A 17,566-nucleotide genomic window follows, 5' to 3' on the forward strand; every position below is an offset into this window, starting at 1 on the left:
AAAGGCTATTAACAAACAAAATAATTGATATTGGTCTGATAGTAATCCATTTTGACAACGATACAATTTTCAACATATGGCGAACAAACGTTTGGGGACTTGTAGGTGGCAAATTATCTCTTATTTTTATGATGGCAATTGACTGGTGTCGAGATCAATTCGATTATCTAATCAACTCACATTTTATGGAAGATGTTCCACCAAACATTCGCGTACATTTATTTTTCAACAAGACAGAGCATCTGGCATAACGCATTAATTGTTCGCGAACATTTAGAGAGAACTTTAATCATGATTGATGGAACCGTGGATCAGTAATGGCCGCCAAGATCACCACAGATTTGACACCTTTGATTTTTATGGACTATCTGAAGACGGTTGTCTATTCTAACCCACCAAATGATCTTCAAGATTTGAAAATAAAATAATTATTGCGTGTGCAAGTTAACTGAGGAACAAATATTTCTCGACACACAGAGAAGTATTGCGACGGTGGAAGCATGCATTACAAATAACGGTAAAATTTATAATTTATACGATGAATTGTAAAATTGAATCAAAATTCACCTGTACATAATTTAATTGTTCAATAATATCAATTTGTTTTTAAAACCGAATTAAATAATAGGATGTGTTAGTTTGTTTAATTAATTAACCAAAATTATACTTATTTACAAGAAATTTGAGTTAAAATTTCTGTAGAATTAATGTAAATTACTTGTGTTGTAATTATGATATACCACTTACTTTTAAAAATTCATACAAATCACTTATAAATTTGTAAAACTCTAAGTAGACTATTGAAAAATACGATAAATACAAATGTTATAAATCGAAAATTTAACTCATTCTCAATCAGTCAATTTTGAAGATGAGCAAAATTTTAAAGGTCAAAGTTGCTTGAAAAAATTCATATAATTCAAATTTGAACTCAAAAAAGGGAGGTGCCATTTAAAAAAAACAAATGTAATTTTATGTCCTTTATACATTACAAAAAACCCGAATTGCATACAAGGTCATGCGTTCGAAATATTTCGTGTTACCTTTATCGTTGAACACACTGTATATATACAGATAAATCTCCCTATCTAGAGCTATTCAATGTAAATTTTTTCATCCAAAAATTAAACAATTATCTACATTTTTAAATCAGTAGTTGTTTATAGAGTTAATTGATTTTTGGTAATTCTCGCTAACTTTATTAGCACAATTGATATAATTTCTAACTATCATAACATCTCAGAATTAACTAAGTTACTAAAATGATAGAAACAGTTTTTAAAATCATATTCTTACTAGAATATTTTAATCAAATAATCAAACTCGTTAATGTACCGCGTTTAAAATTATTGAACTATACACAAAATAATTATTTATTTGTTTTAAATTGGTTCAATTTATTATTTCAATACTGGCCATTAATCAACTACAAGCAAAATTAAATTAATTTTGAGAATTACATGAACTAAATACCCTGTAAAGAGTTTCAGAATAACTATTGGTTAACAGAATTACAGAAATACTCTTTAGAAATACTATTTTTTAGTTAACATTTTATGCATGTCTAACATTAACTTTTAATCCCTTTTTTAATGTCACATATGGTAAAGACTTAAACAAAAAATAACTTTTAAGATTTTAATAATCTAATTCATTTTAAAATGTATAATTTCCTAAGTTAATTGGTTTTAGAATATAGATATTTAATATGCATTCAAGTAATTTAAAATAGACAGGTACAAATTTACAGAAAATTTTTTTTTTTACCATTTTAGATACTAATATAAGTTAATACTATTTGATGAATTTCTTGTTAATTTGAATTGTTTTTTAGTAATTTATCACTATAAAATTATTTTATATTTTGTTTTTATTTAAAATATTGATAACAGAAATAATTTTTGCGCAGTTATTAGAGTTAATAGGATTTCAATCTTATAAGTTTTGAATTAATTTCCAATTTTTAATTTCACTTTGTTTTAAGTTTTAAAATTTATGGTACATTAAATGATACATTTGAACTTAACAATGTGTAAACTTTTAAAAATCACAAATTATATTTTTAACTCTGATACTTTCTGTAAACAGAAAATATGATTCTTAGCAAAAATAATGTTAATAATTTAATATGGCTCTAACTTCTAAATTACCATATTTCTAAATGTTTTATAAATTAGATATTTGATGTTTTCATTTATTATTTTAAACTTACTCTTCTAAGGATATTACATGAAATTATAGATGTACAAACAATTAATGTGAATATTAAAATTGAACATCACTCACCTATTTGTTCTGCTGTTTCTTCTAATATTTTTGCTTTTATCACATAAGCATTCTTTAATAACATATTGTCCTCTGGTACACCAATCGTTTCCATGATGAATATAGCTTGTAGTATACATCGCCTGAGGTAGTTAAAATCATTAAACAGAGTATAAATTTATCAATAAATTGTTTGTCTTACATAGATTCATCGATTTTACTTGGTAAATCATTCATATCAAATTTATGACAGATAAGTGCATATTCAGCAAGAACCAATGCAGTACGTAAATTGTAGTAACCATATGCATTTCGTGTGAGGTCTAGTGTTGTCTAAAATGTAATAAAATTATCTTAATTTATTATATTATTTTATCATGAGTATACAACAAATAATTCTTACATGGTATTTCTCAATAGTATCATTTGTGCGGTTTAAAAGATTGTTGTAAAATCCTTCATGATGTGTTATATTAATATAAGTACTATTACGAAAGGTTTTAGTAGTAGTGTATGCACGTAATTGATTTCTTAACTTTTGTGCTGTATTTGATTTATTTGTTGATGCACCAACTCTAACAGCATGATTTAATACCATAATTTTCAAGACTTCATTATTCTCTTTATGTTCAAGCTGTTCAAAGATAGCCTTAACTGCCCATGACCAAGCCTAAATTATCACATTTCATATAAAAATTAAAAATTAAACTCCCCAAAAATGTAATAAACCTCATCAAATTCCCTTAACATGCAATGGTAATGTGAAATGGCAATAAATGCATATGATAAACACAATGTTTTTTCTTCCATTTGTTCAATGAAGTTGATAATGGGAAGCAACTGTTGTAAAACTACTTCAGCATCATTATAATTTTTATATTTTGATGTAGTTATTAACCACCTAGAAAAAAATATGTTTTGTAAAAACAACTATTATTTTAAAGTCAATGATTTGAAATTCAAGGTTTGTATAACCTGGCAAGACATTTAATGGTTTTGAGAAGTTGTAAATGTTGGTCCTGACAAACCCATTTTGTCGTTATAATTTCATACGTATGTCTTAAGACTAGGGCACTTTCATTGAACCAGCCAGAATCGTCAAGAAAATTTCCTATGCATCAATCATGATTTCAATAAATTTTCAAAAATAAAAAAATTTATTTTACTAACCTAATATAAGACTTTTTTCTAAATGACGAAAACATAAATTGTCTTCATTGTCATCTGGTATTTTTGTTTTAATCCATTCTTGAACAAAGTTTAATGGGAATTTAAATCCATGCATTAGTACCCAAACCTAAAAAAAAAATATATGTTTTTAAGTGTCATTAATTATACAACTCTAATGTTATCATTATAATGGCTAGTGTCCACTATCTACCAACTGTTTCAATTTTTTGTTTTATTTAAATAATACCTGAAATAAAGGAGACAACAGTCTGTCTCGCAGGTCTGGGTTTTCAGCTAATTTAAAGAATAATTCTTGGTCAATTAAAATAGACCAATCAAATTTTCGATTAAATTTAATCTAAAATAAATAAATAAATAAATGATTAATGAGAATTTAATTTAATTTCTAAACTAATGTTGATATATTACTACACATAAAAAGAATTAATCGATACTTAAATAATATATAATATATATGTTATTTATAACAAGATATGTTCAAATTTAAGTATAAAGTAAACTGTATTGTTTATTTAATTTTTCCCATTTTATATACAAAATTTTTTAGTTGTCCAATTTATTGAGTTTTGTAAAAAAAGTCTTGTTGCTTAATTTTTTTTTTTTTAATTTAAATATAAAGAAATACATTTTGCTAAAAATTGATAAAATACAGTCGAATTCGCTTATAACGATGCCGTGTACAACGATATTCCGGGTAAAACGATTCCAAGCAATGTATTTAGTTGGTTTTATATCTTATATGTTGTTACATTTTATAATCCGGATATAACGAAGTTCGGTTAGGATCAGATTCTCTTGGTCCCTTGAAGATCGTAATAAGCGAATTTAACTGTATTAGTTATACAAATAAAATATTTGTATTTATTCTAAAACGTAACGTTATTTAGCACAATATAAACTTTATATTTAAAGCCTATGTTTAACATGTTTATCGGGAAATAAAATACTTCTGTAATGTTGTAATGATTTTTTTTTTTTTTTTAATACTCGTAAGAAAGAAATTCTAAACGTTCAGTGATAGTGTGTGTTATACCTATTAATATTATTTTTGCAATTTTTAATATATAAAAAACAGAATTCTTAGCAGTGTCTACTACAAAAAAATTATTTACATATATAAATATATTAAATTGATGAATGACAACTATTTTTAAACAATTTTAACTTAATCCAATCCTATGACAAATGTATAGGTTGTATATTCTATATAAATATTTTGTAAAATATTCATAAACCATAGCATAGAATTAATATTAAACGATTTGACACCAATGATATTAAATTGATGTGTAATACTTTCTTGATTGAACTATCTTTATTATTATTGTGAAATTTTTGTTAATGGAAATAACAGGTCTCACTAAATTAAATGTATTAATTGTATAATAATTTCGAAATTATATGAATTTTAAATTAAATATTTTATAAACCTACTCATAACACCTACCTATATATTTAGTTAGTACAGCATAATTTTATTTAATAATTTTTATTGACTGATTTATTGGCGTAATTTATCATTATTTTATCTTAAAATAGTGTATATAGTTTTTTTTCATGATTATTAAGTATCATACTAATCTAAACTATGTTTTATAAATAATGCAAAACTTATATAACTAGGTATTATAAAGAAAATATATTAAAAATACTTCTTGAGTTTTTCCAAATTCTTCAAGTTTTTCAGTGGTTAAATCATAGCATGAATTAGTATATGCAATATGATCTGAACGAGTTAGAGCCATTTCACGTCCTCTATCAACTGAAAGTTTTTTAGGTTGATAGACATAATTTTTATCTAAAACCTATATTCAACAAAATTCGAAATTATAATTTTTGACAAAATATAATTTCATGCACAAAATCATTTCTAACCTTCCATATAACTTCTACACACATATTTGGTGGCATCCGTTTTAACATATATTGCATTATATGTTCGTCTATCATTTGGCTTAATTTATTTAATGATAGCTCGTAAAGCGACATAATTTAAGATTTAAAGCTACTTATAAATATCTAGAAAATAAAAATATTTCAACAAAATTGCAATAAAAGGCACAAATCTAGTTTAGCGCCTCCACAAATTTTTCAATTTTTTTTTTTGAACCCATGTATTTCAACAAGTTAGAACGATGGTCCAAAAATAAATTAACGCAAATCATTAGTTTTTAAGTTTTGCGAAAATCACGATTTTTGCGCTGCGTACGACGCTCCATTTTATTGAGCTTATAATGAATTTTTCAATTATTTTTTTTTGAAACCTATGTAAATCAACGTTAATCACTTATGATTTGTATTGTTCCATGTTCCGTTATACAATGCCTTTAATTTATAGTGGTTTTACATAGCAATTAGTAAGTCGAGGGATGTTTTCGATTTTTATTGTTCAAGGGAGTAACCACGTTAGGTATTCATGAAAATACTATTAATTTCAATTTGCTATAATAGTTAAGCCAAATTTTAACTTCCTCTACGTTTTTAGCATATTCGACATCATAGTTACGTTAAGAAAAAATAAAAATTGCAAAAAAAAGAGTGTTAAGTAAAACAGAATAGTTTCAATATTACGGTGAAATAGAGCGTTATACGAATGCGTAAAACACCGAGTATAGCTAACTTTATAAGTTAATAATTGAAAAACTAATGTTGTACGTCACTTTAGTTTTGCACTATCGTTCTAAACTCGTTGAAATACATAGTATTCAAAAAAAAAAAAAATTGAAAAATTTGCGGGTGCGCTAAACTAAATTTTTTCCCAATAAAAATATAATATACATATTTATAATATATATATTTACTTTATTAGTTTAATGTCAACCACTTTCAAATTACCGGCAATTAAACAAATTAGTATTATTTCGTCAGCACCGTACTAAGTATTTACTCGGTTCAGCGATTTGATGTCGAATGAAAATCGAACTGTAGATAAGTTTATGTTGTGACCAAGTATATCTTAACTCTTGGTAAGGCTTCGAAAAATAAGAGAACGATATCCACAATCCAACACGTCATCGAAGTATTACAGCACAACAACTACTAAACACTAATACTAAAATGATCATGCAAGGTGTTTCTCCGCCCATTAATTTTATCTATTCACAGCTTTTAGTCGTTTCTTCCACAGTAGTGTTGCTCGGCGTGACGGCAGTTCGCACTTGCGCGCTGACGTATAAAACTACGAATTATTGATTTCAAAATTCAAACGCCGTGCACGGCCGCCATTTTTCACATCAACAATATTGATATCAGACGCGTGTAACTGTTGCCTCTTGGACAACAAATCGGAGCCATTTAGTTACATATATTAATCACTTGTCACGATACACGCGATAGTATTGATTTAGCGCGCCTTCATCCGGTCGCCGGGCTACGCACACCACAATACAACATTCGCAACGCGGTACTACGCAGACTTTGACAGAGTTTTCACACTTGTCAGCGCTGTTTAAACACAGCCCGGGCAAAATAGTATATATATATACACATTGTATATATTATTGATTACTGCTGCCCATCGTCTCCACCGTTGCCGCTGCTTCCACCGCCGCCATTGCTGTCTCCGCCGCGGTGGAAGACAACAGAATTTTATCGGCACCGCTGCAGCCGCCAGTCGTGTATGCTGACCATATTATTCGGCGCTTATCCTTAGTTAATTAATCTTTATCTATATCTTACATTTTGTACTAATTCATAAACGAATACATTTATTAGGTATATTATTATTTGTGAGTTGAACACCAGTATGTTATAACTTATAAGACTCTTGAGAATCGGTCATTAGTGGATAGTGATACAGTCGATACCAATGAGGCATGTGCTCGTGTTATTGTCTGGGCTTATGTAGCATCTCATTTTGTGTACAATTATTTGGGATATTATTTTAAAAAATGGATCACAGTGTTAGCTTTAATGTCGGTAAAAAATGGAATAGGCTTGTGGAAAACTTGGAAATGTTAATATTTAACGGTACACGGAAAAAAAATTAGTTTAACTACAATTATATGTACTTCAGCTGTAAAATATAGTTGCATATGGCATAGCTATATTTTTAGTTGCGAATACTATTTGTTTATGGTTAAAATATTTATAGTCAATTCAACTAAATTAAATTCTAACTAAAATTTTAACTATATTTTATAGTTGAACTAACCATACACTTTTATTAAATGTATAGTAAATGTAACTGAAAAAAATAATTATTTTTATTAAATATTTTAGTTGAGATAACTATTTTACAAAATGTATATTATAGTATTTCTAATTAAACATTTTTAGTTAAAATTAATATATATATATGGACCAAGTGTCGTACTCAGGGTGGGGGGACAATGATTTCAATCCTCACGATTGACCATGAAAAATAAAAATACATACCAATTAACTATTCAATATTAAAAAATTAAGATTAGATGATAAACATAATAATATTATGTTATATTATTATTATTATTATATTATTTTGAAAATTATTATGGTTATATTATAACAATTATTATTTTCATTTACCGTTTTTGGTTCCCCATATTGAAAAATCCTGCGTACGCTACTGGTATAGGAGTGTTAAATGGTTAAATGTAGGTAGTAATCTTACAATATGAATAACACAATTGATAAAGTTAAAACATTTGTTTTATTGATTAAATAATAATACATATTTTAGGTATTATAATTAATGTATAAAAGAATATAATGCGACAAAGAAAGTTAAAAATAGAGTTAATATAAAATAACAGTTTATTTTGGTATAAAACATAACCCATTAGACATAACACAATGAACAGTGGGTTGTACATAATGCAAAATTTCAACTGAGCAACATATTAATTTATCAATAAGTTGTACATTATATGCTTGTAAATGTTTATCAAAATAATTATTATTATAAATATTACAAATTAAAAAAGGAATATTGTTATTATTTATTATAAATACAGATAAAATTAATCCAAATAGAGGTAAAATATTTGGGATATCACTAAAATTAATCAAAACTGATATATTATTATAATTGTAAATGATACCTTTAAAATAAAATAAATTGTTTTAAAACAATATATAAACTCCAAAATTCAGAATTTAAGGGAACTAATTCACCTATAATTAGTGTTAGATATTTTGTGAAACATAATGTTTCACTAGCGGACATTTTAATTAAACCAGGTTTTAATGAATCATTGGATATTAGAGGAGGTCTGTTTCGAATGTCAATGGATCCATAATTGAAAGACTCTATTCTATTATTTAGAGTATCAATAGTAAAATAGTTTAAATTGTATACCATTACTTTAACATCATACTAATATCATATTTGCAAATACCTTCTAAAATATCGTGCATTATGTCAACTGCATAATTGTTTGTCACATGAAATGACTGTATTTCATGAAAAACACAACTCTTTTATTCCAGTGAGTGAAAGGTTATTAATTGCAATATCAGTAAAATAATTGACTTCATTTCTTAGGTTCTCATCAGTCTATATTAATTGATGATTGCAATCAGATGTATTTGACTTGCAAAAATGACAAGAAAAGTTTGCCATAAAATTTTCTGAAAAGCCTAGGATACTATGTAATCTTAAATTATCCCCTAAAATTAAACCCAATGAAAAAAAAAACTATTTTTATCTCACCATCATATAATATTTCTATTCCAGTATTCTCTAAAAAATTAAATTCTGAAAAAGTTCAGAAAAAATAACACGGTTTCCTAACTTCTGCCTATCAACTGATTTAAATAAACATGCTAAAAATATATTTTCTAAAGAAGAATATTTTGAAGGTAAAAATTGTAATAAAGCATAAACAGCACCTAACTTATTGTTTCCTGCATGGGAGCCATTACCATTTGCTTGATAAAATATAACTGTGCATTTTCAGATACAATTGTTTCATCAGGAAAATAAAATGGAGTGTTCATCCGTTAAACTTGAGTATTATTAATGAATGTTATTTGTATAAATGCTCGTGTAATGTTTAAGAACAGTACGTCAGTACCTATATGAAATATAATACATTAGTGTAGTACATAGGTATAGTAAAAAAAAAAACACGAATTAGACTTAATTATGTATTTATTCTTTGTTCAACAACAATATTATTCATGATACATTGATATCATTTATTAAATAAAATGTTAGGAAAATCTCTTCGTGTGCAAGCTAAGAAATTAGTACAAAGAAAATACATTTTTCTTCTGTGTGGAACCGACGACGACGCAGGAATTGCTTTAACATTACTTTTTTAACGTATTGAAAAAATCAAATACCTATCTAAAATAATTAAAAAATATTTTATTTAATGTTCTTTTAGGATAGTGGAAATTGCAAAAAAATAAATAGTTGATATTTAAAATATAATTCATTATTTGACTAAAAAAAAAAATTGTGTTTAATAGTATGGAAATTGTTTTGATAAAAACGAGTTATGATGGAAAATGGAAAGGTACATTTTTGGTAAAAACGGGTATGGGTGGTAGAGGGGAAGCAACGATTTTCGTGGAAATGAGTTACGCCCACAATGACAGCGATCGATGTCAGATGTCTCCACATGTCATTGAACTTTCCCAGGCACCACCGAATTTCTCCATGAGACGTATTGCGGCGTTGGGCTTTGAAGTATAATTTACTGACTAACCCTTTTCAAAGGCTAAAATGATTACTTGTCATTCCTATAATTTTCTTTTAGTCGATGAATTGTTGTATCATATACAATGTATGCTATATGATATATAGATTATTAGTTTTTAATTTGATATAATTTTATATTTGACATAATATAATGCAATACAGCGTGTTATTGCTTTTAAATAATTGGTATTGATGTAATTTCATTAATTTTGTGATTAAATATTTAATTTAAAAAAAAAAAAAAAAAAAAAAAATGTATATATATATATATATATGTATGATGCTTGCTACTTATAAGTTATAACTACTATGTACTCATTGTAATATCGTTACTTTTATTATTATTTTAGGATTAAAACTTTAAAGTTATATCATGCTGAAGTACCTCCGATGGGTGGTCTCTTCCCTCTGTCTTTCTCTGTCTACTGTTCTATTTTATCACTTAAGCTTATTGTTCATTAATTGTAACAGATTGCGTAATATAAAATTTTGTTAAAAAAAATAAAAAAAAAAAAAAAATATTTAATTTAATATCTACTGAATATTGCTATATGATCAAATGTTTTATTTTTAAAGCTTATAAAAAAATTATCATGACCCTAATTTTTCGTTATTTTCATTAAGATAATAAATCACTTGTTAAGAAATGAAACATTTATGATCGTTATTAATAAAAAAAAAAATGTATTGATTTTATAATGATGTAATTTTTAAATTTTTTTTGGATTTAAGAAAAATACACGATAAGTTGTCACTAAAATGCTTCAATTTTCAAAAATGAGAGAAGTTTTGAATATCACATTTAATCTAATTTTTACTTTCAAGTGGTCAAACTTAAAAGTCCTTACTACTAATTTTTTTTAAATTTAAATTTTTTTTACATAAATTAAATTTTTGATTAAATCAACCTTGCTTTTTAGATGTAACTCGAAAGTCGAAAATGACGAATTTGAAATTTTCATTAAATATTTATATTATCATTTTCTATTTACCATAAAACTTAAAAAAATGTAGACTATTTTTGATTTATCTATAACCATAAAAACTTTTATTTATTTTAATTTTATTTTATAAATGTTTTTTAAAAATGTATTTGCTGAGTATAAATGCTTTTGAAAATTTTACATAAAACTTTTCATTAATTATTAGATTCTTAATTAAAAAATTTAGAAAATCTATTGTCACTATATTTTTTATGAGTGTTTAATGCTAAAATTTTAACAACATTCATAAACATTGCGAAAATTAGTAAATTATTTTGTAGATTTAAATGCATAAAATTGTTTGTTTTTATATTTAAGATTAAATATTTAATATAAAGTATATATATACTTACATATGATAAAAAATACTACTGAAAAGTCATATTATTTATAATAAGAATTTCAAGTTCAAATGTTCACGACATTCGATATTCACCCGTAAAATAATTATTTTTATCTTCATACAATTTTCGATATTTTATTATATTTAAAAAAAAAAAATTAGATACATACATTTTTATTTATTATAGGTACAAGAAATTTAAAATTTTTTTTATTTATTTTTTATAAATGTTGATAAAAAAATTATTTGCTGGGTCAAAATTTCTGAAAATGTAATATAAGGTACCACAAGAATTGTTCATGTGTCTATACATTTGAAGTTATACTTTTGACGAAAATTGTCATAATCTCAAAAAATTGCAAACTATTTTGAAGTTAAAAATTCTTAAAAACGTTTAATAAGTTTTGAAAATGTATTACAAGATTCTTCATACAAATTTCATATAGAAACTATAAAACCTAAAAAATATATTAAAATAATTATATTTTACATACGTTTTAATTTCCAATTTGGACGAAATTACTTATACCAATTTTAACAATAAGTAACAATATGTTAATTATTTTGTTATAATTTAAAAATGTTATTTATGTGAACTTAACATTTTATATATTTTTATTATTAGTATAAATTTACTATGCGTTATAACATTTTTGATTTATTTTTAAATATTATCTAATTATAGGATCTATTTTACTGTTTTATGGTATTTACAGAAAGATGTTATTAAATTGTGTATTATAATATACTCGTAAGTCGTATGTTGATATAACATGGTATAAATATATATTATTATGATACGTCTATTAATATGATAAATTAATTAAAAAAAAAATAAATATTATATCAATCTATACTTTAATACTAAAAGTAATATAAATGATTTTAATAGCTATATCAAATAAATATATCACTTGGTAGATTGATTGACTGTTTCCACTCAAAATCATTTTCGGTATAATCCACTGGCCACTGGATAACCTACTTATTGTACAACAGAGTGGTACTATCTAATTTTAATTTAATTTTTGTTTATGACTTTGGAAGGTCAACTAGATTTAATTTGCAACTTATAGAAATCACCTCCTAAAGTTGAAAACCAAAACACTTGTACTGTCCTAAAAGGTGATGATAGACAGAAAAAACGCACACATCATAAAATACATAAAATCAATGTATTAATTGCTTTGTTAAGAATTTAAAATTACAAAGTGTATGTTACATATAAAATTCTATAATTTTGTATAATATTTCACTACAAAATATAAACAGTGCGATCTGCGAAGCTTTAGGCAAATACCAGTATTACCTCCCTTCAACGACGGCCTTAGTAAGAATTCAGTTAGTAGATTTCGTTCCTATGCGATTGCGTCCGAGTAGCATCAAGTGTGTGTTATTTCTATAGCGTAACAATGTGAAAGCTGTTGATATTTTTGTATTGATCTTTTATGCGTGTGTTAAACAACGGCTTCGATACGATTACGTCTGTTTTACCTATTATCTGCAAAAAACGCTACACTACTGTTCCGCTTCATGCAATAATGCCAATTTTACAGACTTATAGGACTGATGACAAAAGTAAATTGTTGGATTTGTTAGAATTTATTTCATATTATATGACATTAGTATAAAAAATACTATTCAGCCTATTTTAAATACCTTATATTAAATACCCGGTTATTATATTATAGCTTATAGGATATTGGTCTTGAAAACGTCACGTCTTTATTTTATGGATAATATTGAAAAAATATGAATGTTTAATATGCCATATATTATAATATTTCGAAGTAGTGTATTGGAAGATTGTTAAAAGAATAACATTTATAGGTATATTTTCATAGAGCGCAATCGTGTATAGTCAGTCCGTAGCCCGTAGGTATGGATTAGTCACGTATGTATAGAGACGACACATCGGGTATTATTATTTAGTATTATCATTGAGTATATTGTATTGTAGTAATAATTGTGTGCATAATAATTATTATTTTTAATAAGTATAAAATACCGAATATAAATATACTAAGTAATTAGTATTTTTATTTGAATAACCTTGAAGATGTTTAAAATATTTATGAAAAGGAATGTAACGCAGGTTTAGTTATAGATAGATTATCGAGGCTCGTACTTAAATTTATATCGAATATCGATAGGAATGTATTTTATTATATCTTTTGAATCTCGACAATTTATTTATCCTTCTCAAACACCTGTCGGCGCCCAGCGGTCGCCGTTTAATCGACCACTGACAAAATATACAGAATGATTCCTTAATCAAACAACACTCATTATTTAAAAATCTATTAACGTTTTTAAAAATATTTTTCTTACACAATTTAGTCGAAATAAAACTACACTTTTTATAGTTGTAATTTTTTAAATTTTACTTTTCCGAGTTATCACATACATTTTTAAATTCATATTCTAAAACAGAAGATTATCCTGCGTATTTCGTCGATACATAAAGATCGAAATTTAAACGAATAGTTTAAAAGTTATAACTATAAGTAGGTATTTAAAATTTAAGATAGCGAAATAGAGCGGTATCTCGCATAATGTTGGTCTATTACTTATCTCACTTAAGTTTAAAATATTTTTAACTCAAAAACTACTCGTCCAAATTTTGATTTTATATAATTATCAAAATAGTTTAAAAAAAACCATAAAAATAAAATATTTTTTTTAAAAATGTATTTTTATTTCGATTAGAATTTATACAAGAAAAATGTTTTAAAAAACGTTTATAGATTTTTAAATGATGAATGTTCAAGGATAAAAGAATCACTCTGTATGATATAGCCACTAGGCGTGCAGTTTACTGCGATATTCGAGTGCGTGCGTGCACGTTACGTACCGTACAAAATTATTGTTGTGGTATTACGTCGTTGGACGCCATCATTCTATTCATTGAATATTTTCGTTTTAACTTGAATTTTGTAAATACCAATCTACTTACAAAATCACGAAGACATAATAACATTATTGTTATCGACCCTTGTTTTATTACTGTTGAACATTTTCGTTAGAGATGGTTGTACGTGTAGATACCCAGTGTGCAAAACTCGGTGTATGAGACGTCACATGGACGTTGAAGTACTTCGTTCGGTGCACGTATTGCTTGTTGTTATAAATTTATTTTTATTTCTGTAAATAGTGTAGACGCGTTATAATATTATAAATATATTACAATGTCACGTATGGTACCACATATAACTTTACATGGAGGTAAATTATTGATATACCATCAACATCTCGATTGTAATGTTAATTACAAATCACATAACTCACAAGTAACTTTTAAATGTGAATGAAGTTCCATGTCATGTCATCATTAAACATTGCATGCACTTAAATTTAGTAAGGTATCCGCGGAGTTCACTATTACTTTACATTCCTATAACTTCACCAATACGTAACATATCCGTTACATTGTGAAGTTAAATTTTTAACTCAAAATCTACGTCTCGGCGAGGTCAGTGTCACACATTTGCACACTGGGTATAGTACAAATATTATATTCGACATAATGATATAATGTTTCGTTATTCATTTATATTATACGAGAATTTATTAAAAAAATATATTTCTATAAGGTATAAAAAAATATTATAAAAATATTATGTCTATAACTGCTAAAATGGTCAAAAATGAGTGGTAGGCTGGTGATCAAAATTAGCCCAGAAAAATTACAGAGCGGCTCTTAATATTGTTTTAATAGCTTTGAGTATAATAATATATATTTATTATATTATATTTAAAATATTATTGTATAAATTTTACAATACATGGAATACAGCGACTATTAAGTATTATTATTGAAAATGACTTATGCTGTTTAGCAAACAATAGCCATAGGAATTATTTTTATGTTTTTATCGTTTCTAATACTTATAATACGAGCAATCTTATAATACACGTTTATGCGTTTATAGACAATATTGATCATTAAACCATATTGAAATATGTCTGTATACTGTTAATATAGGTCTTTAATTTGAAATCTAGTGTGTAGCCAAGGTTGAAGAATACCTCTGTTGTTGTTTCTAAATATTTTGTATGTGGGTGTGTGGTGTTGTGACGGTGTGGTAGAAAACATTGTATTATTATATTTATACACTATATTATACTAATGCACAAGGTATCTTTATTCTTATTATGCTGGTTGATTTACCAAGCATGCTCATTTCATTTTTTTTCTACAATAATTCAGTTATTCAAAATCTGATTTTTGTTATTTTAATATTGGTACCTACTTAAAGATCATATTTTAACTAATTAATTTTTAAGGGTTATTATCTTAAATATAAAATCTTTATAACTGAAAAACTACTCGTTTAAATTTTAAATTAAGTACATCGAAATACCTAAAAAATTATTTACTAGATATTTAGAAGATTATTAGAAATTATACATATTAAAAGTATTATCAAAATAATAGAAGTTTGTATCATAATATTACCACATGACACTCCTTAGTACATAGTGCAAAATATCTTATAAATTTGAAATGTTAATATGTTGATAAAGTATTTGGAAGGAGGTTGTTCAACAACAGAACTTTCATTATGATTTTAGTTGTTCATCATAAATACTATACGTGTATGAAGCTGACAATACACGTTATCTTTCATCGATAGCGGATAAAATAATTTGTTTTTAGGTAAGTAATATTATTTTTTTTTAATACTTGACTTATATATTTTAATTATTTATTGAAAATATTAGATGCCGACTATTTGTTATGAGGCATTGTAATTTTTGGATAATTTTCTAAATGTTTCAGTGTATGTCGTGTGCCTGTGTGACATGTACGTGTGTGGTAAGTTACTTTTAACCATAGTATATTTAATCTATAATGTAACTTACATTTATGTAGTGAAATAAATAGTGTGGCGCACATTTGTAATGATGTATTTAGGGAAGTATTTGGGTTCTTAAACTTAATAAAATTACGTATTTTTACATGATAACAAAAAAAAGTATTAAAAAAAATAAATATATTTATGTGTTTAGAACATCATGCTTGCTAGTTGCGCTACTAAAAAATGTCCATATTAATATTACCGTTAAATAAAACATTTTATTTGGAACAACTTACAGTATACATATTAATCATATTATAGTATAATAGTATATAATACCATTGAGTAGATAATATATATATTATTATTGGGTATGATGGAGATTGTACCAATGTACGATTTCAAGAATAAGTGTTTTGGAATAATTGGCTTGAGTATTTAATGGTGTCAGTTATTAGTGCAATATTAAAATTTTGACTTTATTCATGTATATATAATTATTATATACCTACTAATCAAATATGAACACAAATATAAATAAAATTGTTTTTTTTCAAACAATTATTCGAAAATCGTATTGATTAAAAAAATAAATGCCAAATAAAATATTAATAAATAATAAATATACATTACTCATGAAGTAATATCATAGTCAGACAATATATACATATATAGCATAAACATTGCCCATTATTAAATAATAGACACTAGCAAAGCATTTTCTCATAAATAGACACTTACTTATGACTGTTGTGAGATTATAAAAAAATAATTACGAACCATATTATATAGATGTTTAAATAGACATAAATATATGGAAAAAATTTAAATTGTCTAGATTTTCAATGAGAAAAAATGCTATACTATACATATAGTGTACTACGTACGAAGAAATAGTTACTTTACGTGGTCACTTAAGTACAAAATATGATTCAAGTTACAAATATAGGTAATTACAATTATATTTAATCATAGTACTATCTTAAGTTTTATAATATGTAAAGATTAAAGAATATAGAATTGTATCAACGGTCGGATATGGGTCGATAACTTACTGCAGCCACGGTGTCCCACAGTTACCCATTTATTATTATGTGGCCTAGTTACGTTTCGCTGGTTTGTCGCATTTGCTCGTGTCAGTACGCCACGGTAATTTTTCTTGACCGCTCGAATTCGAACCGATACATTGTGTCGGTAATCGGTACCACGAAATATTTATCTCAATTCGTAAATTTTTCTTTTGAAACGTCTTAAACGTTTGTATGTACATTTGGCCTCTAAATTGTTATTAAAAACGATTATCGGTTCTGGTTTTATAGGCATTCGATAATCAGCATTGTGTACACATTAA

At 25.8% G+C, this 17,566-nt stretch overlaps 1 protein-coding gene across 1 annotated transcript in view; it reads right to left on the minus strand.

Annotated features, from left to right (window-relative positions):
* The window catches only part of LOC112595114, a 3,646-nt gene extending 1,129 nt beyond the window's left edge, over positions 1-2,517 (minus strand). Inside the window, exons 1-2 of the mRNA XM_025340206.1 lie at positions 2,468-2,517; positions 2,287-2,408 (exon numbers count right to left, since the gene is read on the minus strand). Of these exons, the coding sequence (XP_025195991.1) occupies positions 2,287-2,408; positions 2,468-2,502 (157 nt within the window). The 5' untranslated portion in view covers positions 2,503-2,517. The remainder of the gene's footprint in view (positions 1-2,286; positions 2,409-2,467) is intronic.
* Between the last annotated feature and the right edge of the window lie 15,049 nt (positions 2,518-17,566).

This window comes from Melanaphis sacchari, unplaced genomic scaffold (assembly GCF_002803265.2).
Source record: "Melanaphis sacchari strain LSU unplaced genomic scaffold, SCAv2.0 Contig257_pilon_pilon, whole genome shotgun sequence".
In the NCBI taxonomy this organism is placed as follows: Eukaryota; Metazoa; Arthropoda; class Insecta; order Hemiptera; family Aphididae; genus Melanaphis; species Melanaphis sacchari.